Source organism: Molothrus ater, chromosome 35 (assembly GCF_012460135.2).
Source record: "Molothrus ater isolate BHLD 08-10-18 breed brown headed cowbird chromosome 35, BPBGC_Mater_1.1, whole genome shotgun sequence".
Classification (NCBI taxonomy): Eukaryota; Metazoa; Chordata; class Aves; order Passeriformes; family Icteridae; genus Molothrus; species Molothrus ater.
Genome location: NC_071662.1, coordinates 110,255 through 131,219, shown reverse-complemented (window position 1 = coordinate 131,219; position 20,965 = coordinate 110,255). Strand labels below are relative to the sequence as shown.

General features: G+C 51.1%; 1 protein-coding gene across 1 annotated transcript; it reads left to right on the top strand.

The window, feature by feature from the left end:
• Nucleotides 1-6,597: 6,597 nt before the first annotated feature.
• Nucleotides 6,598-7,530, top strand: LOC118700739 (olfactory receptor 14J1-like). The gene has a single exon (XM_036405329.1). The coding sequence runs from the start codon at nucleotides 6,598-6,600 to the stop codon at nucleotides 7,528-7,530; it is 933 nt and encodes a 310-aa protein (XP_036261222.1).
• The last annotated feature ends 13,435 nt before the right edge of the window (nucleotides 7,531-20,965 follow it).

Sequence of the window (20,965 nt, the reverse complement as noted above, 5' to 3'; positions counted from 1 at the left end):
TGATCCTGCAGGGCCTCATGGAAGGAAGGGGCCATTGTGACACCATGTGGAACCAAGGGAATCATTGTTGCACTACTCGGCCCCAATGGAACCAAGGGGCCATGGTGATACAGAGGGGCTTCATGGAACCAACAGAACATTAGGACACTGTGGGGCCTTGTGGAACCATGGAGACCATTAGGATCCTTAAGGACCTGTGTAATCAAGGGGCCATTATGACACCTGAGGGCATCATGGGAGCAAGGAGCCATTGTGACACTGCAGGGCCCTGTGGAACCAAGGGAACATGAAACAGGTGTGGCTGCCTTGGCCACCCAGGAGTCACCTGACAGGTCTGGCTGACCTTGGAATGTGGAAGGCCACTCCCATCTGCCCCTGAAACACTGGGGCTCTGGGCTTTCCTTTGTATGGAAAAGAACTGTCCATTTTTTCCAGGTATCCATGGCCAAAATTTGGATTCCACCTCCAAATTTCTGTGTATCCAAGGATTGCTGCCAGACAAAAGCTGCCAGGACAGACAAGTCTGGCTGGTCTTTAACTCCTGAGTGCCAGAACTCACCTGTTTTCCAAACACTGGAAAGGGCTCTCTGCTTTTCCTTTCATGAAAAAAATCATCCTTCTCCAGGCACAAATGTTTTAAATTAGGATTCCACATTCATAATTTCAAATATCCAAGGGTTGCTCCAAGCAAACCTGCCAGGACAGACAGGTCACGCTTGCCTTGGCCTCTGGTGGCTGCCGTTCATCAGCTCCTGAAACATGGGGGCTCCATGGTTTCCTTTCTATGGAGACCAATGTGACACTTGGGAGCCTTGTGAAATGAAGGGGCCATTGTGACACTGCAGAGTACCATGGATCCAAGGGACCATTGTGACACTGTGGGGCCTCGTGGAACCAAGGACATCACTGTGGCTCTGTTGGGCCACATGGTCCCAAGGGGCCAGAGCAAAGCAGCGGTGTGGGAGTTAGCCCAGCTGTAACTCAGAGTCAGCCAGATTTTACCCTGGAAGAACTGGGCATGAGTTTCAAGCCCTGGGAATCATTAGTTTAACTTAGGGTGAGTTTGAGGGTTCCCCCATAAGTCTTCAGTGTTGTTATACTAAGTTGTCCAAGTTCTCCTCCCCTATTGGTTACTTGTCTCCCCTATAGGGTTATTGTTCTAGAGTGTTCTATCCTCAAGTGTATATTTTGTTGCTTCACCTTTATCTCAGGTCTTTGAATCCCACCCCTCGTACTGTGCTCGACTTCTCCATGTTTATTGTTTTTCACCCTGTTACTAAAGTCCTTTTTGGGCAACTCCATTGATCCTGCTTGTAGGAGCATCGGAGGTTAGGATGGTTGGGACGGACAGAGTCGAGAGATCTCTGCAGCCAGGTCTTGGAACTTGTGGTTTATTGCAAAGGATGTGGGTGCAGGGGCCTTGTTTGGAGCTGCCAGCCACAGCTCGGAGCAGGCTCGAGAGAGGAGCTCGAAAGAGGCGCCCAAAATGGATGCCGGAAAGAGGAGGGGAGTTCCCGTTACAATACAATAAATCTTCTTCTGTGCTGCATATTCTAATTTTCACTAACCAATCTAGTACAAGACACAAATCTTATAGCATTTACATACAGCCTATAAGGATCATTACATTACCATACTGTGTTACATTTCAAACCCTAAAAACTGCCCTTTGCACCCCTTCTGCCGAGCTAGTAGGGTCTGCTCGGACCCTTGGACCTGTCTGCAAGCAGGGGGTGTTGTTTCATCAAAAGAAGATTACCTTCAGCCAGCCATACCATTGTTTTCCAGTTGTTCAGTAACTAAGGCTTGGTATCTCAAAGCTTGCTTTCATTTCAATCTCCCTTATAGTTTCCATATTCTCAAAATCTTTTGCCAGGCAATCATATTCATAAGGCTTTCCTGTTTCATCTTCCCCAGCATCTGCTCCTTTTCATTTTCCCCACCCTTGCCCTGAAGTTGGGGAACCAGAAAGGTTTGTCACAGCCACCCTCATTGTGACCTTTGGCGCCCGAACAGGGGCCCTGACATTCAGTCACGTCAGCTGGGGTTAGCTGATGGATAGGCCAGCGCTCCCCGGGATTTTGGATTGTGCTGGGCTGGCAGATTCATCATTGCTTCGAGGGACCTCGGCCAGGATCCACAGGGACAACGACAGTTTCACCTGTGTAGGATTGCAGGTGGGTTTGGGGAAATGCAAGAAATTTAATGCCCATTTTGCCACTGTGTTTTTACAATATGCATCCACATCCCATAATTGATTTGCGGTGTTCCAGTGGCTGCTCCACTTAAGGCAGAGAAAGAGAAAAATGGCAGCCAGATGTCCAAAGAAGAAAGGTGTGTATATGGATGCTTTAAGTTAATTCTCACTGATCATGACCAAATATCTTCAAAGAACAAATCAAAATCAATTGTGAAGTGGATCATTAAAAATTTTCCAGCTGCCCCTAAGCCTGACCGTCCTCCCTTCATCTTGGCTCCTCCAATTCCTGCTACCACAACCTTCTCTCCTGCCCTGAATGAACCTCCAGACTCCACCCCCACAACTGTGGGACACACCCCCACTGTCAATCATTCCACCTCCACCCTGGGCCATGCCTCCAGTTAAGGAAGGAGACTGGCAAATAACCTCGAAACTCCTCATTGCCCCCGTATGAAAGAAGGGGACAGAATACCAGGTGTCAGCCATTGGTTTACGGGGAAATCAGGGATCTGTGTAGGGCAGCTAAAGACCATAGGAAGGACTTACCTTGTTTTAATGGCCTAATGAGGGGCATGTTTACAGCACATCTTAACTCTCTATGATTTAAAATATATTATGACCATGTTGTTGTCACCTACAGAATACACCCCGTGAAAAGGGGAATGGAAGTTTTTACTATATCAATTAATAGCAGACTATGCTAATAATGAGGCAAGGGTGGAATTGACAATCAACCATCTAGCTGGAGAAGGACAGCACAACCTACCAGATGATCAAGCAGAAGGTATCCCCAGAGAAGTATTAGATGATATCAAAGAGATGGCTTTGAAAGCTTTAATCCAGGTGTTGGATGGTAGCATCCCAAATTTGGACTACCTTGGGTGGCTGCAGCTAAAGCTTTAGGACAATCAGACCATCCTGGGTGCCTGTTAAGTAAGCAAACCAATGCTGCCTCCCTCACATTGAGTGGCTGCTCTCAGACACAGAGACCCTCAGACACGCCACCTTGCAGAACAGCGATAGAGTTTTGACTCTGGGCACATGGGCATGGCTGTGTAGACTCTGAGGGCATGTGCTGCATGAACCTCTCCAGCCACAGCGAGTCAATCCACAAGAGCATTCAGGTACTGAAGGAAGGCTTCAAGAATCTTCAAGTGGAAAACAAAGACTGGTTCAATAAACTCTTCCAATCCAAGGGATAAAGGGATGGATTATGTCTGGCTAGAACAGGACTATTAATTGTCTTAGTGGTTGTTGTTGTATTGTTAATTGTCCCGTGTTTGTTTGGATGCTTTTAGAAAGTCTTACAAAATTCTTTCAGTTCCATCTTTGTTGTAAAACAGAGAGGGGGAAGATACCCAACACAGGCTCCTCATGGACTCCTTGGAGGAGAGAATTGGAGGCCAGGATGGCACAAAAACCTCTCAGAGACTCAGTGTGGGAAGGAAAATCCTTAGAAGTACCTAAAAGTATTCTTAAATCCATAAAGTACCTGAAAAACTCAGAGTATGTCAAGGCATTAATGAGCCCCACTGAGTGTCAGTACAAAGCTCTCCAGGGACTCATTAAAGCAGAAAATTGGGGCCATGATTGCACAAACCTCTCACAGAGTCTGTATCAAAAGGGAAACACCAAGTACCTTCAAATACCTGAAGTACCCTGAAGTATTAACGAGCCCCACTGAGTGTTGTTACTTACAAAGCCTCTCCAGGGACTAATTACAGCAGATAATTGGAGGCCATGATTGCACAGACCTCTCAGAGACTGCAAGGCCAAAGCCAAAGCCAAAGTCCTTTGAAAAACCTGCAGTCCCTGCAGGGAGCATGAAGGAGCCCCCAGGGCCATTGCTGAGCAAGGCTCCCCAGGGACTCCTCCCAGCAGATCCTTGAGGCCACTGGGATGTGGGCTAGGGGGGGATGCTGAGGGCAGCACAAGGGGCTGACAGTGCCCAGCCTGGCTGGGGCTGTGCCAGGAGGCCCCAGGGCCTCAGGACAAGGTGTCTCCTCCCAGCCCTTGGTGGCACAGACCCTGCTGTGCCCCAGGGCACCAAGACTTGGCTTCTCTGTGTCCCCACCTGTCATCACTGCCTGCAGTTCTCTGCTCTGCCTGGGGCCTGGGGACACTTGCTCAGTCGTGTCCCTCACTGGGACCCATTAAAAGTCCAAGAAAGTTTGGAGTTGGATTCTGCCTTGGAGTTCTGCAGAGGTTTCTTCAGCTCCCTCTCAGGGACTGATGTTCAGGGCCTGAGCACAAAGCCCCAGAGGCTGATTAAAGTCCTTGTGCTGTGTCTGTGCTGCTGAGCTGGGCTGGGCTCCTGGCACAGAGGCAGCTCCTGGTCACCAAGAAGAGCTTCAAAAGCACATTTCTGTGGATGAGCAGCTCTTCTGCCAGCCCAGCAGGGCTGGGGCACTGCCTGCAGCCAGCCCGGGCACAGCACAGAGGCACAGAGAGCTTCAATCAGTCAGGGCTGGGAAGGGGCTGAGAAGTGCCTGGGGCACAATCACTGCCAGCCCTTGGCACAGGAACCGCTGGCTGCAGGACAGTGCAGCTGCAGCTCCTGGAGCCATCTCCTCAAGCTGGAACATCCCAATGCCTGCAGAGCCTGTGACTAGAACTCTGGGTATTTCTGGTGCAGGGGAGGGGAAATTCTCATGAAGCTCTGACATGCTGAGGGGTTTTGGTCAGTCATAGAATATTTCCAAAACAATGAATTTTACAAAAATGAGGAAATTTCGAAAGACTAGGTAGGTATTCATTTTCCTAATATTGGAGAATTGCAGGGACGGGGGAAAATATTAAAGGTTGCTTATGAATTATTATTATAATTAGTTTTGACAATGCCTGAGACATCTGAACTGTTACTTTTAGTGATCAATGGGTTCACAGGAGATCCCTAATGTGCTTTCAGCCACTCTGCCCATGGACAGCAGCAGCATCACCTTTGCTGGAGCCATCAGGCTCAGTCTGAGCTGTCCTTTCTCCAAGCTGCAAACAGAACCTGCCCCCAGCCAGTGCCCTGCAAACAGGCAGGGTTCTGTAGGGCCAAGAAGAGGGCACAGAGATTTGGGGTCTGTGGGTGCTGGCAGGGAGAGATCAGGCACAGGGAAACACCTGCAGGAGGGAAATCTGCAGGAAGCAGAGAGAAGATCAGGCAATGAGAGAAAACAAAGCCCGGCAATGCTGTGGCAGGGAGAGTTTAGAGATGCCCACAGGAGCCCCTGCAGTGCAGCCCCTCCCTCTGAACAAGCCCCCTCCCTCCTGTGCCCCAGCCAAGCCTCTGCCCTCAGGGCCGGGGTTCCAAGGCGTGCAGCCCCTCCTGTGCAGGCAGAGCTGCAGCAGAGCCGTGGGGCAGCTCTGCAGCCCCGGGCCCAGTTCCCTCTGCAGAGCACAGGGCTGGGAGCAGCTGCCCGGCCCTGGGGGCTCTGGCAGGGGGCACAGCTGGCTCAGGGTGACGCTGTCCCCAGGGCCCGGCTCTGGGCAATGCTGTCAGTGCAGCCAGGGAAGGAGCTGCATCTCCCTTCATCCAGTGCCATCAGAAGGACACTTGGAAGTCTCCCTGAGATTTCAGTCCAAGCTGGGAGCTTCAATCCAGGGTGCAAACCTGTCCTGTAATATCTCTGTGTTATCTGAAAGATCGAGGGTGAGCCATAGAAGTTCTAGGATGGAAAAATGCTGCTGGGTTGGTGAAATGAGCTCTGTGTGTCTTTGGGTACAAATATGGGGCTGAGACCATGAGAAAGGAATGGACATTTGGTGGACTGTGGGGGATCCATCTGCTCTCAGCAGTGTCAGGATGTTTTTAAAGGAAACATGGGAGGGTGATCATCCTCTGTCTGAGAATGATGAAAGCCCAGAGAATCCTGGAACAGGACTGGGAGACAGACCTCCTCCCCTCACTCTCCACTCACCACCTTGCCTCAGAGAACTCACTCTGTTCTCCCTGAGGGCAGCAGAAATGCTGAGAGTTACTGACATCTGAATATAGTCAGCAAGAGAGGGGGAAGAGGAGCTGTAAAATCTCTAGAAGATTTAAACAGATTTTACCATTCCTGCTCTCTGGCAGTGGGGGTGCACATGCTCACAGGGCCGTCTGTATTAACACGGTTTCAAAGTGGAACACGAGGACAGGTCCCTGTCCTCCTCCCACATCGGCACAGCAGGGCTGAATTATAAAAACCCTGTGTGTAGCTTCCCTGAACCTGATGTCCCACTCAGCCAGCATCAGCCAGGGATCCCCCCTTGGAGATGAATGAAAATCTGCTGGAAATTCAAAAGGATGTCAGAGGGTTATACAAGAAGGGTCTATGGGAAAAGGCTTTGTTTTTGCTGGAAAAAATTCCTCCTAAACTGTCACTGTCCTTTCTCCATGAACAGGTGCCCATGTGCAGCCCCAGCAAATGTCCAACAGCAGCTCCATCAGGCACTTCCTCCTGCTGGCATTGGCAGACACGCGGCAGCTGCAGCTCCTGCACTTCTGCCTCTTGCTGGGCATCTCCCTGGCTGCCCTCCTGGGCAACGGCCTCATCATCAGCGCCGTAGCCTGCGGCCACCACCTGCACACGCCCATGTTCTTCTTGCTGCTCAACCTGGCCCTCGCTGACCTGGGCTCCATCTGCACCACTGTCCCCAAAGCCATGCACAATTCCCTCTGGGACACCAGCAACATCTCCTACACTGGATGTGCTGTTCAGCTCTTTTTCTTTACGTTCTTCATCTCAGCAGAGCTTTCCCTCCTGACCATCATGTGCTACGACCGCTACGTGTCCATCTGCAAACCCCTGCACTACGGGACCCTCCTGGGCAGCAGAGCTTGTGCCCACATGGCAGCAGCTGCCTGGGCCAGTGCCTTTCTCAATGCTCTCGTGCACACAGCCAATACATTTTCTCTGCCCCTGTGCCATGGCAATGCCCTGGGCCAGTTCTTCTGTGAAATCCCACAGATCCTCAAGCTCTCCTGCTCACATTCCTACCTCAGGGAACTTGGGCTTCTTGCTGTTAGTGCCTTTTTAGCACTTGGTTGTTTCATGTTCATTGTTTTCTCCTATGTTCAGATCTTCAGGGCTGTGCTGAGGATCCCCTCTGAGCAGGGACGGCACAAAGCCTTTTCCACCTGCCTCCCTCACCTGGTTGTGGTCTCTCTGTTCATCAGCACTGCAGTATTTACCTACCTGAAGCCCCCCTCCATCTCCTCCTCATCCCTGGATCTGGCCCTGTCAGTTCTGTACTCGGTGGTGACTCCAGCCCTGAACCCCCTCATCTACAGCCTGAGGAACCAGGAGCTCAAGGCTGCAGTGTGGAGACTGATGACTAGATGGTTTCAGGAACATTAAACTGCTCGCCAATTTCTGACAATCACTTGTAATAAAAGTCATCTTTCATACTTCTGCTTGGTTTCATTTCGGAGGTTTTCTTTGTTTTACTTTTTCAATATCCACTGAAAGAAATGTCATTGCTTCTGACATTTCTCATTTTGTTTCTCTCCACCTTCCCTGTAGCCACAGACTGTGTCAATGCACTCTCAGTGGCTTTTAAGGAACGAAAGGATCTCCCAGCAGAGTTTTCTGCAGAGATGCCCTTTTGTTGCCTTCTCTGGAGCTGCAGCAGCAATGTCTGTGTGCAGAGCTGGGGCAGATCAGTGCTGGCCCAGCAGCTGTGCCCAGCAGCAGCAGCAGCAGCACTTGGTGTTGCCAGTGCTGCTGCCGTGGCCCTGCCCCGCTGCCCTGGTGGCCCTGGTGTTGCTGCAGGGCCTGAGTGCTCCTGGGGCCGGGCACAGCCCTGGGGGTGGCAGTGCCGGGGCTGCAGCAGGGACAGGCCATGGGCACTGCTGGGGCAGCGCTGGTGCCTCAGGCCAGGCCCTGGGGGCTCCAGGCTCCTTGCCCAGGCTCTCTCAAGAACACGGCCAGGCCAATGCTCAGCACAGAAACCCCCGTCAGCAGCCCCAGGCTGGCCGTGGGCAAGCTGGGGGCAAACAGCATGGCTGGGGCTCTGCAAGGGCCCTGGGGCAGACGGGAAGGAGCAGCAGAGCAGGGGCTGATCCATCCCCAGTGCACTGCACAGCCCAGGGCAGCGTCCCAGAGCGTCCTCATGCAGCCGCCAACAACATCCCCCCTCTGCAGCCCTGGCCTCTCCCCCAGCTCACACAGGTGCCCCATCCTTGTAGGCAAAGACACGGCAGCACTGCCTCAGCAGCCCCTGTTTGCATTGCACACAGCAGGGGCAGCACCCCCATGCTGTTGCTGTGGGGACATGAAGCTGAGGGAGCACAAATGCCATCAGCCCCTGGGGCCAGCAAGGCCTGGGGGACACCAGGGAAACCACTCCGCTTTGTCCTGGCCTCTGCACTCATCCAGAAAGTTTGTTCCCATCAGCTGGGAGTTTCCTGTGCCACTGCAGACGCTGTTCTCAGAGCCAGGGCTGCCTGGCAGCCACTCCCAAACTGCCCTGACTATTTCCTTGGCTTCACCTTTGCTTTCTTTATTCTTCCTGGCACAAATTTCTCCCTAATGCCCACCCGAAGGGGTCTAGAACTGGGCACAGCACTCGAGGTTCTGCCCAACCAGTGCCCAGCACAGGGGAAGAATCCCTGCCCTGCTCCTGCTGGCCACACCATTTCTGATCCAGGACAGGAGCCATTGGCCTTCTTGGCCACCTGGGCACACTGCTGCCTCATGTCCAGCCTGCTGTCCATCAGTCCCTGCAGGTCCCTTTCTGCCTGGCTGCTCTCCAGACACTCTGTCCCCAGCCTGTAGTTCTGCAGGGGTTGTTGTGGCCAAAGTGCAGGACCCGGCACTGGGACTTGTTCAACCTCACCTTGTTGGATTTGGGCCCTGGATCCAGCCTGTCCAGGGCCCTGTGCAGAGCCCTCCTACCCTCCCACAGATCAACACTCATATTCATCTTGGTGTCATCTGCAAAGATGTCCTTGGTTCTTTGGGACCCCTCAGTGTCACAATTGCCTCTTGGTTACACCCGGCCCTGCACTGTCACACTGGTTTCCTTGGTTCCATGAGACCATGCAGAGCAACAATGGTCTCCTTGGTTTCATGGGGCCACAAAATGTGACAATGGACTCCTTGGTTCTGTGTGGTTTCACAGTGTCACAATGTTCTCGTTGGTGCTGCAGTTCCACCATGGCCCCTTGGTTCCATGGGGCCCCAGGGTGTCACAATGGCCCCATGGTCTCATGAGGGCCCACACTGTCACCATGGGCTCTGTGGTTCCACAAGTCCCCTCAGTGTCTCAATGGACTCCTTGTTTCCACAAGGCCACACAGTGTCACAATGTTCTTCCAGATCCCTTGAGGCCCCATCGTGTCACAGTGGCCCCTTGGTTACACAGGATCCTGCAGTGTCACAATGTCCCCTTGGTGCCATGAGGCCCCGCAGTGTCAGAACAGCCCCTTGGTTCCACTGGGCCCTGCAGTCTCCCAAAGGTCTCCTTGGTTTTGCAGTGTCAAAATGGTGCAACCCCTTGGTTACACGAGGCCCTGCAGTGTCACAATGGCCTCTGTGGTTCCACGAGGGCCCAGAGTGTCACGGGGCACTCCCTGGTTCCATTTGGCCCCAGAGCACCACCATGAAGCCCTGGTTCTGTGGGGCTGCACGGTGTCACCATGGTCCTCTTAGTTCCAGGAGGCCCTGCAGTGTCACAATGGCCCCAGAGTGTCCCAAACATCAGAGAATGACAGAATCAAATAGGCTGGAAAAGACCTTTGGGATCATCAAGTCCAACCAATGCCCCAATACTGCCTTGTCACCCAGACCATGCCACTAAGTGCCACTGGAGATGGACAGTGACTCTGCCACCTCCCCCCTGGCCAGCCCATTCCAGTTCCCACTCACCCTTTCTGTGAAGAACTCCTTCCTATTGTCCAGCCTGAACCTCCCCTGGTGCAGCTTAAGGCTGTGTCTTCTTGTCCTGCCCTCCAGCAGATCCACACTCACACCCAGCTTGGTGCCATCTGCAATTTGTGAATGCTGGACTCGATCCCCTCACCCAGACCATCAGTGAAGATATTAAACAGGGCTGGGCCCAGCACAGATCCCTGGGGACAGCACCAGTGCCTGGACACCAGCTGGGTGCAGCACCATCCCCACCACTCTCTGGGCCCAGCCTCCAGCCAGCTCTTAAATCTCCCAGCGAGGGGGGAACCTGCCCAAGCCATGGGCTGCAGCTTTTCCAGGGAATGCTGTCAGAGACAGAGTCAAAGGCTCTGCTGGAGTCCAGGCACACAACATCCACAGCCTTTCCCACATCCACAGGTGGGTCACCTGGGCATAAAAGGAGACCAGGTTGGTCAGGCAGGACCTGCCACCCCTAAATCCACGCTGGCTGGCTCTGATCCCTGGGCCATCCTGTGGGTGCCCTGTGATGGCACTCAAGGTGATCTGTTCCATAACCTTGCCGGGCACCCAGGTCAGGCTGACAGGCCTGGAGTTCCCCAGCTCCTCCTGCCAGCCCTTCCTGGGGATGGGCTCATGCTGGCACCTCCAGTGCTCTGGGCCCTCCCTGCTGAACCAGGACTGATGGTAAATGATGGAGAGCAGCTTGGGGAGCTCATCCACAGCTCCCTCATCCCCCTAGGATGGATCCCATCCAATCCCATACACCTGTGGGCATCTGAGTGTCTCAGCAGGTCACCAACTGCTTCCTCCTGGATTCCAGGGGGCTGTTCTGCTCCCTGTGCCCATCTACCAGCTCAGGAGAACACTTGTTCTTAGGACAGCCTGTCCTAATATAGAAAATTGAGACAAAAAAGGTGTTAAGTAGCTCAGCCTTTTCCTTATCTTTAGTTACTGTATTCTCCACTTTATCCAATAAAGAGTAGAGGTTCTCCTTATCCCATGTTTTGCTATTAATTTGTTTATAGACACATTTTCTATTATTTTTCACACAAGTGGACAGGTTAAGCTCTAATTGAGCTTTCACCTCGTTCCTTTCTTTCTGCAAAACCTAATAACTTTCTTAAACACTTCTGAGTTTCCTGACCTTGTGTCCAGAGGTGATGCTCACTCTTCCTTCCCTTGACTTCTCACAAAAGCTCCATGGGCAGCCAGGCCAGTCACTTTCATCACCAGCTCACCTTTTGTCACACTGGGACAGGCTGCTCTTCCCCCTTAAGATTACCTTCTTGAAATGTGTGTCCTTCCTGGACCCCTTTGATTTAAAGGGCTGTTTCTTTTTAAAAAAAGTCAGTACCTGATTTTATATTCCCCAAATCAGAATCCTAAACAGACCAAAGTCTGCCCCTTCCTAATTCCAGTGTAGAAGCTTTGTTGCTGCCCCTCCTTCTTTCACAGAACATTGAAAACTTGATTATTTCATGGTCACTTTGCTCCAGGCAGCCTCTGAGCCCCACATCTGCCCCCAGCCCTTCTCTGTTTGTGAACAGCAGCAGACAGAGCTTTCCTTGGCAGTGGGAGCGTTACCAACAATCTGGTAAACCAGAAAACTCCTTAACCCCAGTGTAGCATTAAGAAGCAGCATTCTTTATTCAGCTGGATGCACAGGGGATAGCTCCTCCCAAAGCCGTGCAGGCTGACTGTAGGAAAGTTTCTGTTTATTTTCTGTGTTTTGCACACATTTTCATTGATTGTCCTGGACTAAACATACATATGATAATCATTTCCCCAAAATCATTAACATATTTCCCCTCCCCTTTACCCATGTGTTCTTCTGTCCTGGGGGTCTCTCTGGTGGTCCCTGGTGGTCGTGGAGCCCAATGTTCCAGTGGGCCTGGCTGAGCTGGCAGGACCCTGAGGCTGCTGAACTTCCAGTTCCCCTTCTCACACAATGGGCCTTGTGTGGTTTCCATAGGCCTGGGGATGTGGAGAACAAGCTCCAGGTGTCAGCTCACCTGGTGTAGGGAATTGATCATCTGGTAACATGAGGTCACAGAGTAGGGTATAATATCACAGAATGGGATATATGAGGTCATTGAGCAGCTATGGCATCATAGACTGCCTCTGTGACATCACAGAGCCAGCTGTGATATCACAGGGCAGAGGTCTGACATCACAGAGGAGACTATGACATCACAGACTTGGCTGTGACATCAGAGACCAGCTGTGTGACATTAGAGAAGGGGCTGTAAGCTCACAGAGTAGGCTGTGACATCCCAGAGGGGCTGTGTGACATCCCAGCAGGGCTGTGTCAGGTCACTGGGTTGGTCACTCCTGTGACTGTGGTCACAAGGGTTTTCAGGATGAAGAAGAGATGAGAATGTCGACTCCATGATCAGAAGGCTTGATTTATTATTTTATGATATACGTTACATTAGGACTATACTAAAAAGCAATAGAAAGGAAAAGGTTTCTTCAGCAGCTAGCTAAGCTGAGAATAGACAAGAATGAATAACAAAGATCTGTGTCTCAGACAGAGCAAGAGCCAGCTCTGCCATGAGTGGTCAAGAAATCCAAACACCCACAGGAGACCAATCACGGCTCTACCTGTTGCATTCCACAGCAGCAGATAACCATTGTTTACTTTGGTTACTGAAACTGCAACTTCTCACAAGGAAAAATCCTAAGAAAGGATTTTTCATGAAAGATGTCTGCGACAACTCTGCCCCAGCTCCCCCTCACAGTTTCTCCCAACAAGTCCAATGCTGTCCATGCCCAGCAGGGTCCCTGTCCCCCGGGATCCCCCTGGCCCACCTGGAGCCACAGCCTCCACCAAAGGATGTTCCACAGGATCCACCCCAGAGCCTGACATGGGGACAAGGGGCCAGGGCTGTGTGACCAGGACATCAAGAACAGGGATTATCCAGGTCACTGGGGCCTGGGTTGGGTTGCCCAGGGCAGGAAAGATGTCTGGCAGCTGCAGCAGGGTCTGGGAAGGGCCTCCAAGGTGGGGCTGGAGCCCTTGGGCTGTGAGCAGAGGCTGAGGGAGCTGGGCTTGTCCAGCCCGGAGCAGGGAAGGCTGAGGGGCTCCTCATCCCAGGCTGGCAGTGCCAGCAAGGAGGGGATGGAGAACACAGAGCCAGGCTCTTCACCGGGGGCCTGGTGGGAGACAAAAGCCAATGGGTGGAAGGGGAAAGAGGGGAGATCAGCCAGGACAGGAGGAGATGAAATGAGTCAGGCTGCTTTCAGCATTTCCTCAGCACCAAGAGCAGCCTGACCTCCCTTCTCCATCCACCACTGACAGCTTTGCAAATCAGGAATTGTTGGAGCTGTTTAGTCGCCACTCCAGGACGAGCATCCTGATACAAGAAATTAATTGTGTTTATATCTGTCACAGAACCATGTTTATCTGAAATTAATTTTAGTATGTAAATCACTTGTGGATGGTGGACTCATCAGATGCTGCTGGGACATTGCACATAGCTCAGGGAAGAGTGAGATTGTTATTAAATTGTGTCCTGTTCAACCATGGTCTCTTTGCTATGAAGAGAAACTGTCTGTGCCTCTGAGTCTCACCAGTTCTGACCCCCCAAGGACACAAACCTGATAAGTTGTGGCTCCCACTCCAGTGGCTGCACTTGGACCTCCCTCCATCCCCAGAGCAGAGCTCCCTTGTCCCAGAAAGTCCCTGGCAATGCAGGGATGAAGGAAACAGGACAGGCTGTGGGGATCAGGGGCAGGGCAGAGCCAGGGAGAAGAATGACTTTGGCATTTGCTGGAGCTGTGCCTTCCCTTGGCTTTGTTGGCTGACAAGAAATGAACATCCCTCTGTGTCTCGGGCAGCTCCTTCTGCAAGGAAAGCAGGTGGGAGTTGGAGCCAAGGAGCTGAAAGCTGCAGGTGCAGCCTGGGCTGGAGGGAGCTCAGATTTGCACAAGGCTGCTCTGAGTGCCAGGGCTTGGATGGGGGAAATGGTGGGCTGGGGGTAGGGACAGAGTCTGATTGATTGTCAGCCATGGAGGGTCTTGATTTTCATATCCATTCCAACTGCATGAGGAGGTACTTGGATTCAGTGTCAATTGGAGATTGCACATATCAATGAATTAACTGGAAAAAAAAGTTAAACAGGACCAAAAAATGTTTTCTCATTGGTCATGGGTTATACGTTAGGTCAAATACTGTTAAGTCCTGTGCTTTTAAGGTATCAGTTAGGGTTAAGGTATAAGTTAAATCCTGTTAAGTTTGAGCTCTGTTAAGCTTTTAGGCTGTATTCCTTTTATCCTTGCCCTCAGTGTCCTTGTGTCATGCAGATGCGGAATGAAAGTTGTTGATTCATTTCTGGTTTGATTGCCTGGATTTGGTTTGGTTTTGTTGTTGCTTTGTTTCTTTGGTGTGCCTGAAGTGTCCAGTCAGGAGCAGAGTGACTCTTGCCAAGGAACTTTGTGCTGCTGTTGCTTAATATTAAATCTGGTTTTTGCTGATCCCTTGCTGGGGATGTTTTCAGCGCTCTCAAGGCCTCGTTGGTACCAGGGTGAAGGAGCCCTGGCCCAGGCTCTGTGCCACCCCCAGGGCCCTGGCCCCCCGTCCCCGTGTTAGGTTCTGGGGTCGATCTCGTGGAACATTCTCTGGGGGAGGCTGCGGTGCTGGGGGCGGGGGGACCCGGGGGCACAGGGGACCCCTCTGTGCACGAGCAGGGTTGGACTGCTCTGGGGGGAACTGTGAGGGGGGCCGGGGCAGAGTGACCTCCCCAGTGACCTCACACTGCCCCTGTGATGTCACACAGCCCCTGTGATGTCACATTGCCTCCTATGATGTCACACAGTCCCGTGATGTCACAGAGCCAACTCTATGTCACCTTGTGATGTCATACAGCAGTGCTGTGATGTTGCAGAAGACTGATGTCACAAAGTCAATCTATGATGCCAGAATCTCTTCTGTGATGTCACAGCCTGCTCTATGTTGCTACACAACCACCCGGTGATGTCACAACCCACTCTCTGATGCCACAGAGCCACCCTCTATGATGGCAGAGTCTGCTCTATGGCCTCATATCCTACTCTGGGATGTCACAGACAGCTCTGTGATGTCACTACCCCCTCAGTGATGTCACAAAAACTTCAAGAACTCAGTTATATTGAAACACTGAAGTTTCTTGTACTTTGACGAGATCCTTGTCAGGGACACAACTGAGAAGGTGTCCCCAGGTTCCAGGTAGAGGAAAACAGTGCAGGCAATGATGACAGGTGGGGACAAACAAGGCAAAGGGGTCTCTGGTGCTGAGCAAACCTGGATGTGTTCCAGGAATTCAAAGGGCCAAAGCCTGAGCCCCAGCCCCTGGCCAGGCAGATCCTGTCCCTCCCTCATTCCTCAGGGCTCTTCCCGGGATGGGCAATGGCATGTGGGGATGTGCAATGCCAAGGGCAGGAGCATGGGGCAGCCCCTGCCAGGCTGCTGAGCAGGGACAAGGAGGCAATGAGGCCCCGGGCCTGCAAGGGTCACTTGTCCCCTCGTGGCCTCAGGCCCAGGGCCAGCAGCCATGGCCAAAGTGCTGCCCAGGTTGGCTCTGTCAGGGCTGTCTTGCAGCTGCTGCCCATCCCTGTGCCCTGTGCAGCCCAGGCTGTCCTACGGTGTCCCTGCCCTGCGCCTCTGTCCCTGCAGGCTGTGGGCATCCCCCGGCTGCCCCACCTGTCTGGGCCCTTCCTTTGCTGACAGCTCTGCCTCCTGCCTGCCCCTGCCTGCCCACACAAAGCCTTGGCCTTGATACCAAAATGGTTAATTCAATTTTTACTGTGCCTGTGAACTTTTAGCACAAGAACAAGGCATTAAGGGGCTGCTTTCTCACCAAGGATGGTTGGAAGACAAGAAGAAGACATTTGGCTCAAGATTGCAGTGACAGAAAATCGAAGGATTGAATCTGGGAACTTGAGGTGGGTTTTATGGTAATGGGTAAATTGTAATATGCATTTAGTGATGCTGGTAGAATTACATGTCCACATAAGGTTAGGAGTTATCCCTCACTAGACCTCAGACCCAAATAAATGATATCCTCTTAAATAAGAAATTAGTGTTAAGGAGTCTTATTCTGATATTTTGGATATTTGGTTGTTGAGGTTTAGGGCAAATTTGGAGGAGAATTTTTAAATTAGGGCTCTTCTAGTAAGCAAACTCACACAGCCCCTCCCCCCAACCGGTTCGGGAAGGATTTCTCGGAGAGGAGTGGAAAGAACTTGTTTATTTAACAAGCACAGCACCCCCCAGCACACAAAATGAACCATACCGGATGACACTACTCTGCAAAAGATGACAAATTCAGAAAGTCTCTCTGGGGGTAGTCACTGTGTTCTCAGTCTCTCTGGCGCTGGGGCTGCTGCTGCAGGCCAGAAGGTGCAGGATCTTGGTGTTTCTCAGGTCCCAGTCCGGACCAGGTTCAAAATGATCAGAAAAAGGAAAGGAGAAACCGTCCAGGAAGAAATTGGACAGTTTAGCTGAACTAGCTAAAGAGCAAAAGCCCAAAAGCAAAAAAACTGCCGTCTCTGTGTCCCGCCAGGCTGATAAGAAAACCAAAACAAAACTTTCCCTCTTCAGAGCCGGTCTTAAAGGTACAGAACATAATATCTAACATTAACAGAACACATGAATGGGGATACAAGCATCTTAACGTCACCCTAGGACATTCCACCCCTTATCTCCATATCATCAACATACTACTACACATATCATTCTCACTCTACAATCAGATCTCTCTGTGGTACACATTGTGTTGTTCTATCTCTTTGCATTATCTACTATGTGCAACTTGGTCTCTGAGCAAAGACAACTCTATGAATGGGTTTGTCTGTACTCAAGGCAGAATTGACTTACACATTCTTCTTTAACAAACTTCTAACACGTACTACTGGGACTTTATCTCCATCTGTTACATTCAGGGACTCAGACTGGGCAGGACCTGCTCGGTTGGTGGAACTTCGGGTGTTAACTAATTAGGTGGCCTTCGCTAAATGCTGCTCTCAATTTTTGAAAGATCTTTTACTCAAAGCTTTTAGCTGGGTTTTTAGTAGTCTATTGTACTTCTCTACTTTGCCTGCAGCTGGTGCATGGTAGGGGATATGGTACACTCACTCAATGCCATGTTCGCTAGCTCAGGTGTTGATAAGGCTGTTCTTGAAATGAGTTTCATTGTCTGACTCAATCTTCTCAGGGGTACTATGTCTCTACAGGATTTGATTTTCTAGGCCCAGGATGGTGTTCCGGGCAGTAGCATGAGACACAGGGTAGGTTTCTAACTATTTAGTGGTGGCTTCCACTATGGTCAGCACGTAGCGCTTGCTCTGGCGTGTCTGGGGCAGTGTGATGTAGTCAATCTGCCAGGCCTCCCCATACTTGTACTTGGACCACCGCCCGCCATACTATAGGGGCTTCACCTGCTTGGCTTGCTTGATGGCAGCACACGTCTCACAGTTATGGATAACTTGTGAAATACTGTCTATGGTTAGATCTACTTCTCGGTCTCGTGCCCACTTATAGGTGGCATCTCTGCTCTGATGGCCTGAGGCATCATGGGCTCATCGAGCAAGGAATAACTCTCTTTTGTGTTCTCAATCTAGGTCTATCTTTGACACTTCTATCTTTGCTGCTTGGTCTACTTGCTCATTGTTTTGGTGCTCTTCATTGGCTCTACTCTTGGGGACATGGGCATCTACATGGCGGACTTTCACAGGTAGCTTCTTTACTCTGGTGGCAATATCTTTCTACTCATCAGCAGCCTAAATTGGTTTTCTTCTATGCTGCCAGTTAGCTTTTTTCTACTTCTCCAGCCATCCCCACAGAGCATTGGCTACCATCCATGAATCAGTGTAGAGGTAGAGCTTTGGCCATTTCTCTCTTTCTGCAATGTCTAGGGCCAGTTGAACGGCTTTGAGTTCTGCAAGTTGACTGGATCTACTTTCTCTTTCAGTAGCTTGTGCAACCTGTCCTGTGGGGCTCCATACGGCTGCTTTCTACTTCCGGTTCATCCCTACGATGCGACAGGAACCGTCAGTGAAAAGAGCATAGCGTGTTTTTTCTGGGGGCAGTTGGTTATATGGAGGGGCTTCTTCAGCCCGTGTCACTGGTTCTTGTTCTTCATCTGTGACACTAAAATTCTCACCTTCGGGCTAATTTGTAATTACCTCCAAAATCCCAGGGCGATTCAGTTTACTTATATGGGCGCGCTGAGTGATAAGAGCAATCTACTTGCTCCAGGTGGCACTGGTGGCATGGTGAGTGGAAGGAACTTTGCCTTTGAACATCTACTTCAGCACTGGTAGTCGGGGTGCCAGGAGGAGTTGCGCTTCTGTACTAATCACTTCTGAGGCGGCTTGGACTCCTTCATAGGCTGCCAAGATTTCTTTTTCTGTGGGAGTGTAGTTGGCCTCAGAGCCTCTGTAGTTTCGACTCTAAAATCTCAGTGGTCGACTCTGAGTCTCCCCAGGCACTTTCTGCCAAAGGCTCCAGGACAAGCTATGGTTTTCGGCTGCAGAATAGAGCATGTTCTTCACATCTGGTCCCGTCTTAACTGGGCCAAGAGCTACTGCATGAGCAATCTCTTGCTTGATCTGGACAAAGGCCTGTTGCTGCTCAGGGCCCCAGTGGAAAGTGTTCTTCTTGCGGGTGACCAGGTAAAGAGGGCTCACGATCTGACTATACTCAGGAATGTGCATCTTCTAAAAGCCTATGGCACCTAGGAAAGCTTGTGTCTCTTTCTTATTGGTGGGTGGAGACATTGCTGTGATCTTGTTGATGACGTCTGTAGGAATCTGACGCCGTCCATCTTGCTACTTCACTCTCAGGAATTGAATCTCACGAGCTGGTCTTTTTACTTTGCTCTTTTTAATGGTGAAACTAGCTCCCAGGAGGATTTGGATGACTTCTTTCCCTTTCTCAAACACTTCTGCAGCTGTGTTCTCTTACACAATGATGTCATCAATATATTGCAGATGTTCTGGAGCCTCACCCCTTTCTAGTGCAGTCTGGATCAGTCTATGGCAGATGGTAGGACTGTGCTTCCACCCCTGGGGCAGTCGGTTCTAGGTATACTGCACTCCCCTCTACGTGAAAGCAAACTGAGGCTTGCATTCTGCTGCCAGAGGAATGGAGAAAAATGCATTGGCAATGTCTATAGTGGCGTACTACTTCGCTGCTTTGGACTCAAGCTCGTACTGGAGCTCTAATATGTCTGGCACGGCAGCACTCAGTGGTGGAGTCACTTCATTCAATGCGCGGTAGTCTACAGTCAATCTCTATTCTCTTTCAGATTTTCGCACAGGCCAAATGGGGCTGTTGAAGGGTGAGTGGGTCTTGCTGACCACCCCTTGGCTCTCCAGCTCTCGGATCATCTTATGGATGGGGATCACAGCATCTCGAGTGGTTCTATACTGTCGTCGATGCACTATGGAGGTGGCAATTGGCACTCGTTGCTCTTCTCCCGTCAGACATCCTACTGCAGATGGATTCTCAGACAGCCCAGCCAAGGTGTTCAATTGCTGGATGCCCTCTGTCTCTACAGCAGCTATCCCAAATGCCCACTTGAGTCCTTTTGGGTCTTTGAAATACCCACTTCGAAGGTAGTCTATGCCCAAAATACATGGGGCCTCTGGGCCAGTCACAATAGGATGTTTCTTCCACTCATTCCCAGTGAGGCTCACATCAGCTTCCACCAAAGTGAAATCCTGGGATCCCCCTGTCACACCAGCAATAGAAACAGACTCTGTCCCCACATGTCTCGATGGAATTAATGTACATTGCGCACCAGTATCAACCAAAGCTTTATACTCTTGTGGTTCCGATGTGCCAGGCCAACGAATCCACACAGACCAGAAAACACGATTTTCCCTGGCCTCTACCTGGCTAGAGGCAGGGCCCCTCTAAGCCTGGTTATCCTTCTTTCCCTGGGCATATGTCTCGGATGTTCCTTCAAGGGGATCAGACATGGCATCATCAGCATCATACCTGGTGGTTCGGCTACGGGCAACTGGAGCTGCTTTCTTCCTGGTGGCTTCCTTCAATTCACGCACCCATCGTGCCAGAACAGCAGTAGGTTTTCCATCCCACCTCCTCATGTTTTCTCCACAGTCACGCAGGTAGAACCACAGCTCTGTTTGTGGGGTGTACCTTCTCTCGCCATCTGGGAAACGTCTGCCTTGGATACCAGAACCTCTGATCTGTACTGTCGAGATTTGGAGAAGGTCTTCTTTAATCTCCTCTCTGAGCTTCTTATGATTCTCCTCTATCTTATCCTCTAAGTTCTGCAGACGTGTTTCTACCGCTGCAATTCTGGCATGTGTTGGGCCACGCACAGCATCTGCATATGCTCGGAGCTTCCTTGCCATATCCAGCACAGTCTCATCCCTCTCATCCCGCTTCATTATGGCTAGGGCAGAAGCATATTCATGTGGCCCAAGTCGCACAAGTTTCCGCCACATCACAGACGTGCATGGCACCAAGTCTGGGTTCCTAGTTGTTACATCATCTGAGAAGATAATCTCTGCCACTGCCATTTCTCTCAGGCGTTGAATCCCTTGCTCTGTGGTCTTCCACTGTGTCTGTTGCATATAAAGATCATCTGCACACAGGTATCTTTGTGCAACACTTTCCAAGACTCGTGCCCAGAGGCTCTGAGGGTTTGCCCCCCTCATCATTCCTTGGTCAATGACAGGATCCTGTGACAGGGATCCCAAATGCCTCGCTTCTGTGCCATCCAGAATTGTAGCCTCGCCTGCAGCATCCCAGAGACGGACTAACCAACTAATTATAGATTCATCAGGTCGTCGGGTGTAATCCTTCCGTAAGCCACAAAGGTCCTTCAGGGAAAAGGACTCAATATTTGCATCTGGTCTTGCACCTGCTGCTTTGACTCTTGATTTTATGTCAGGAGGCATTGAGGTTCCT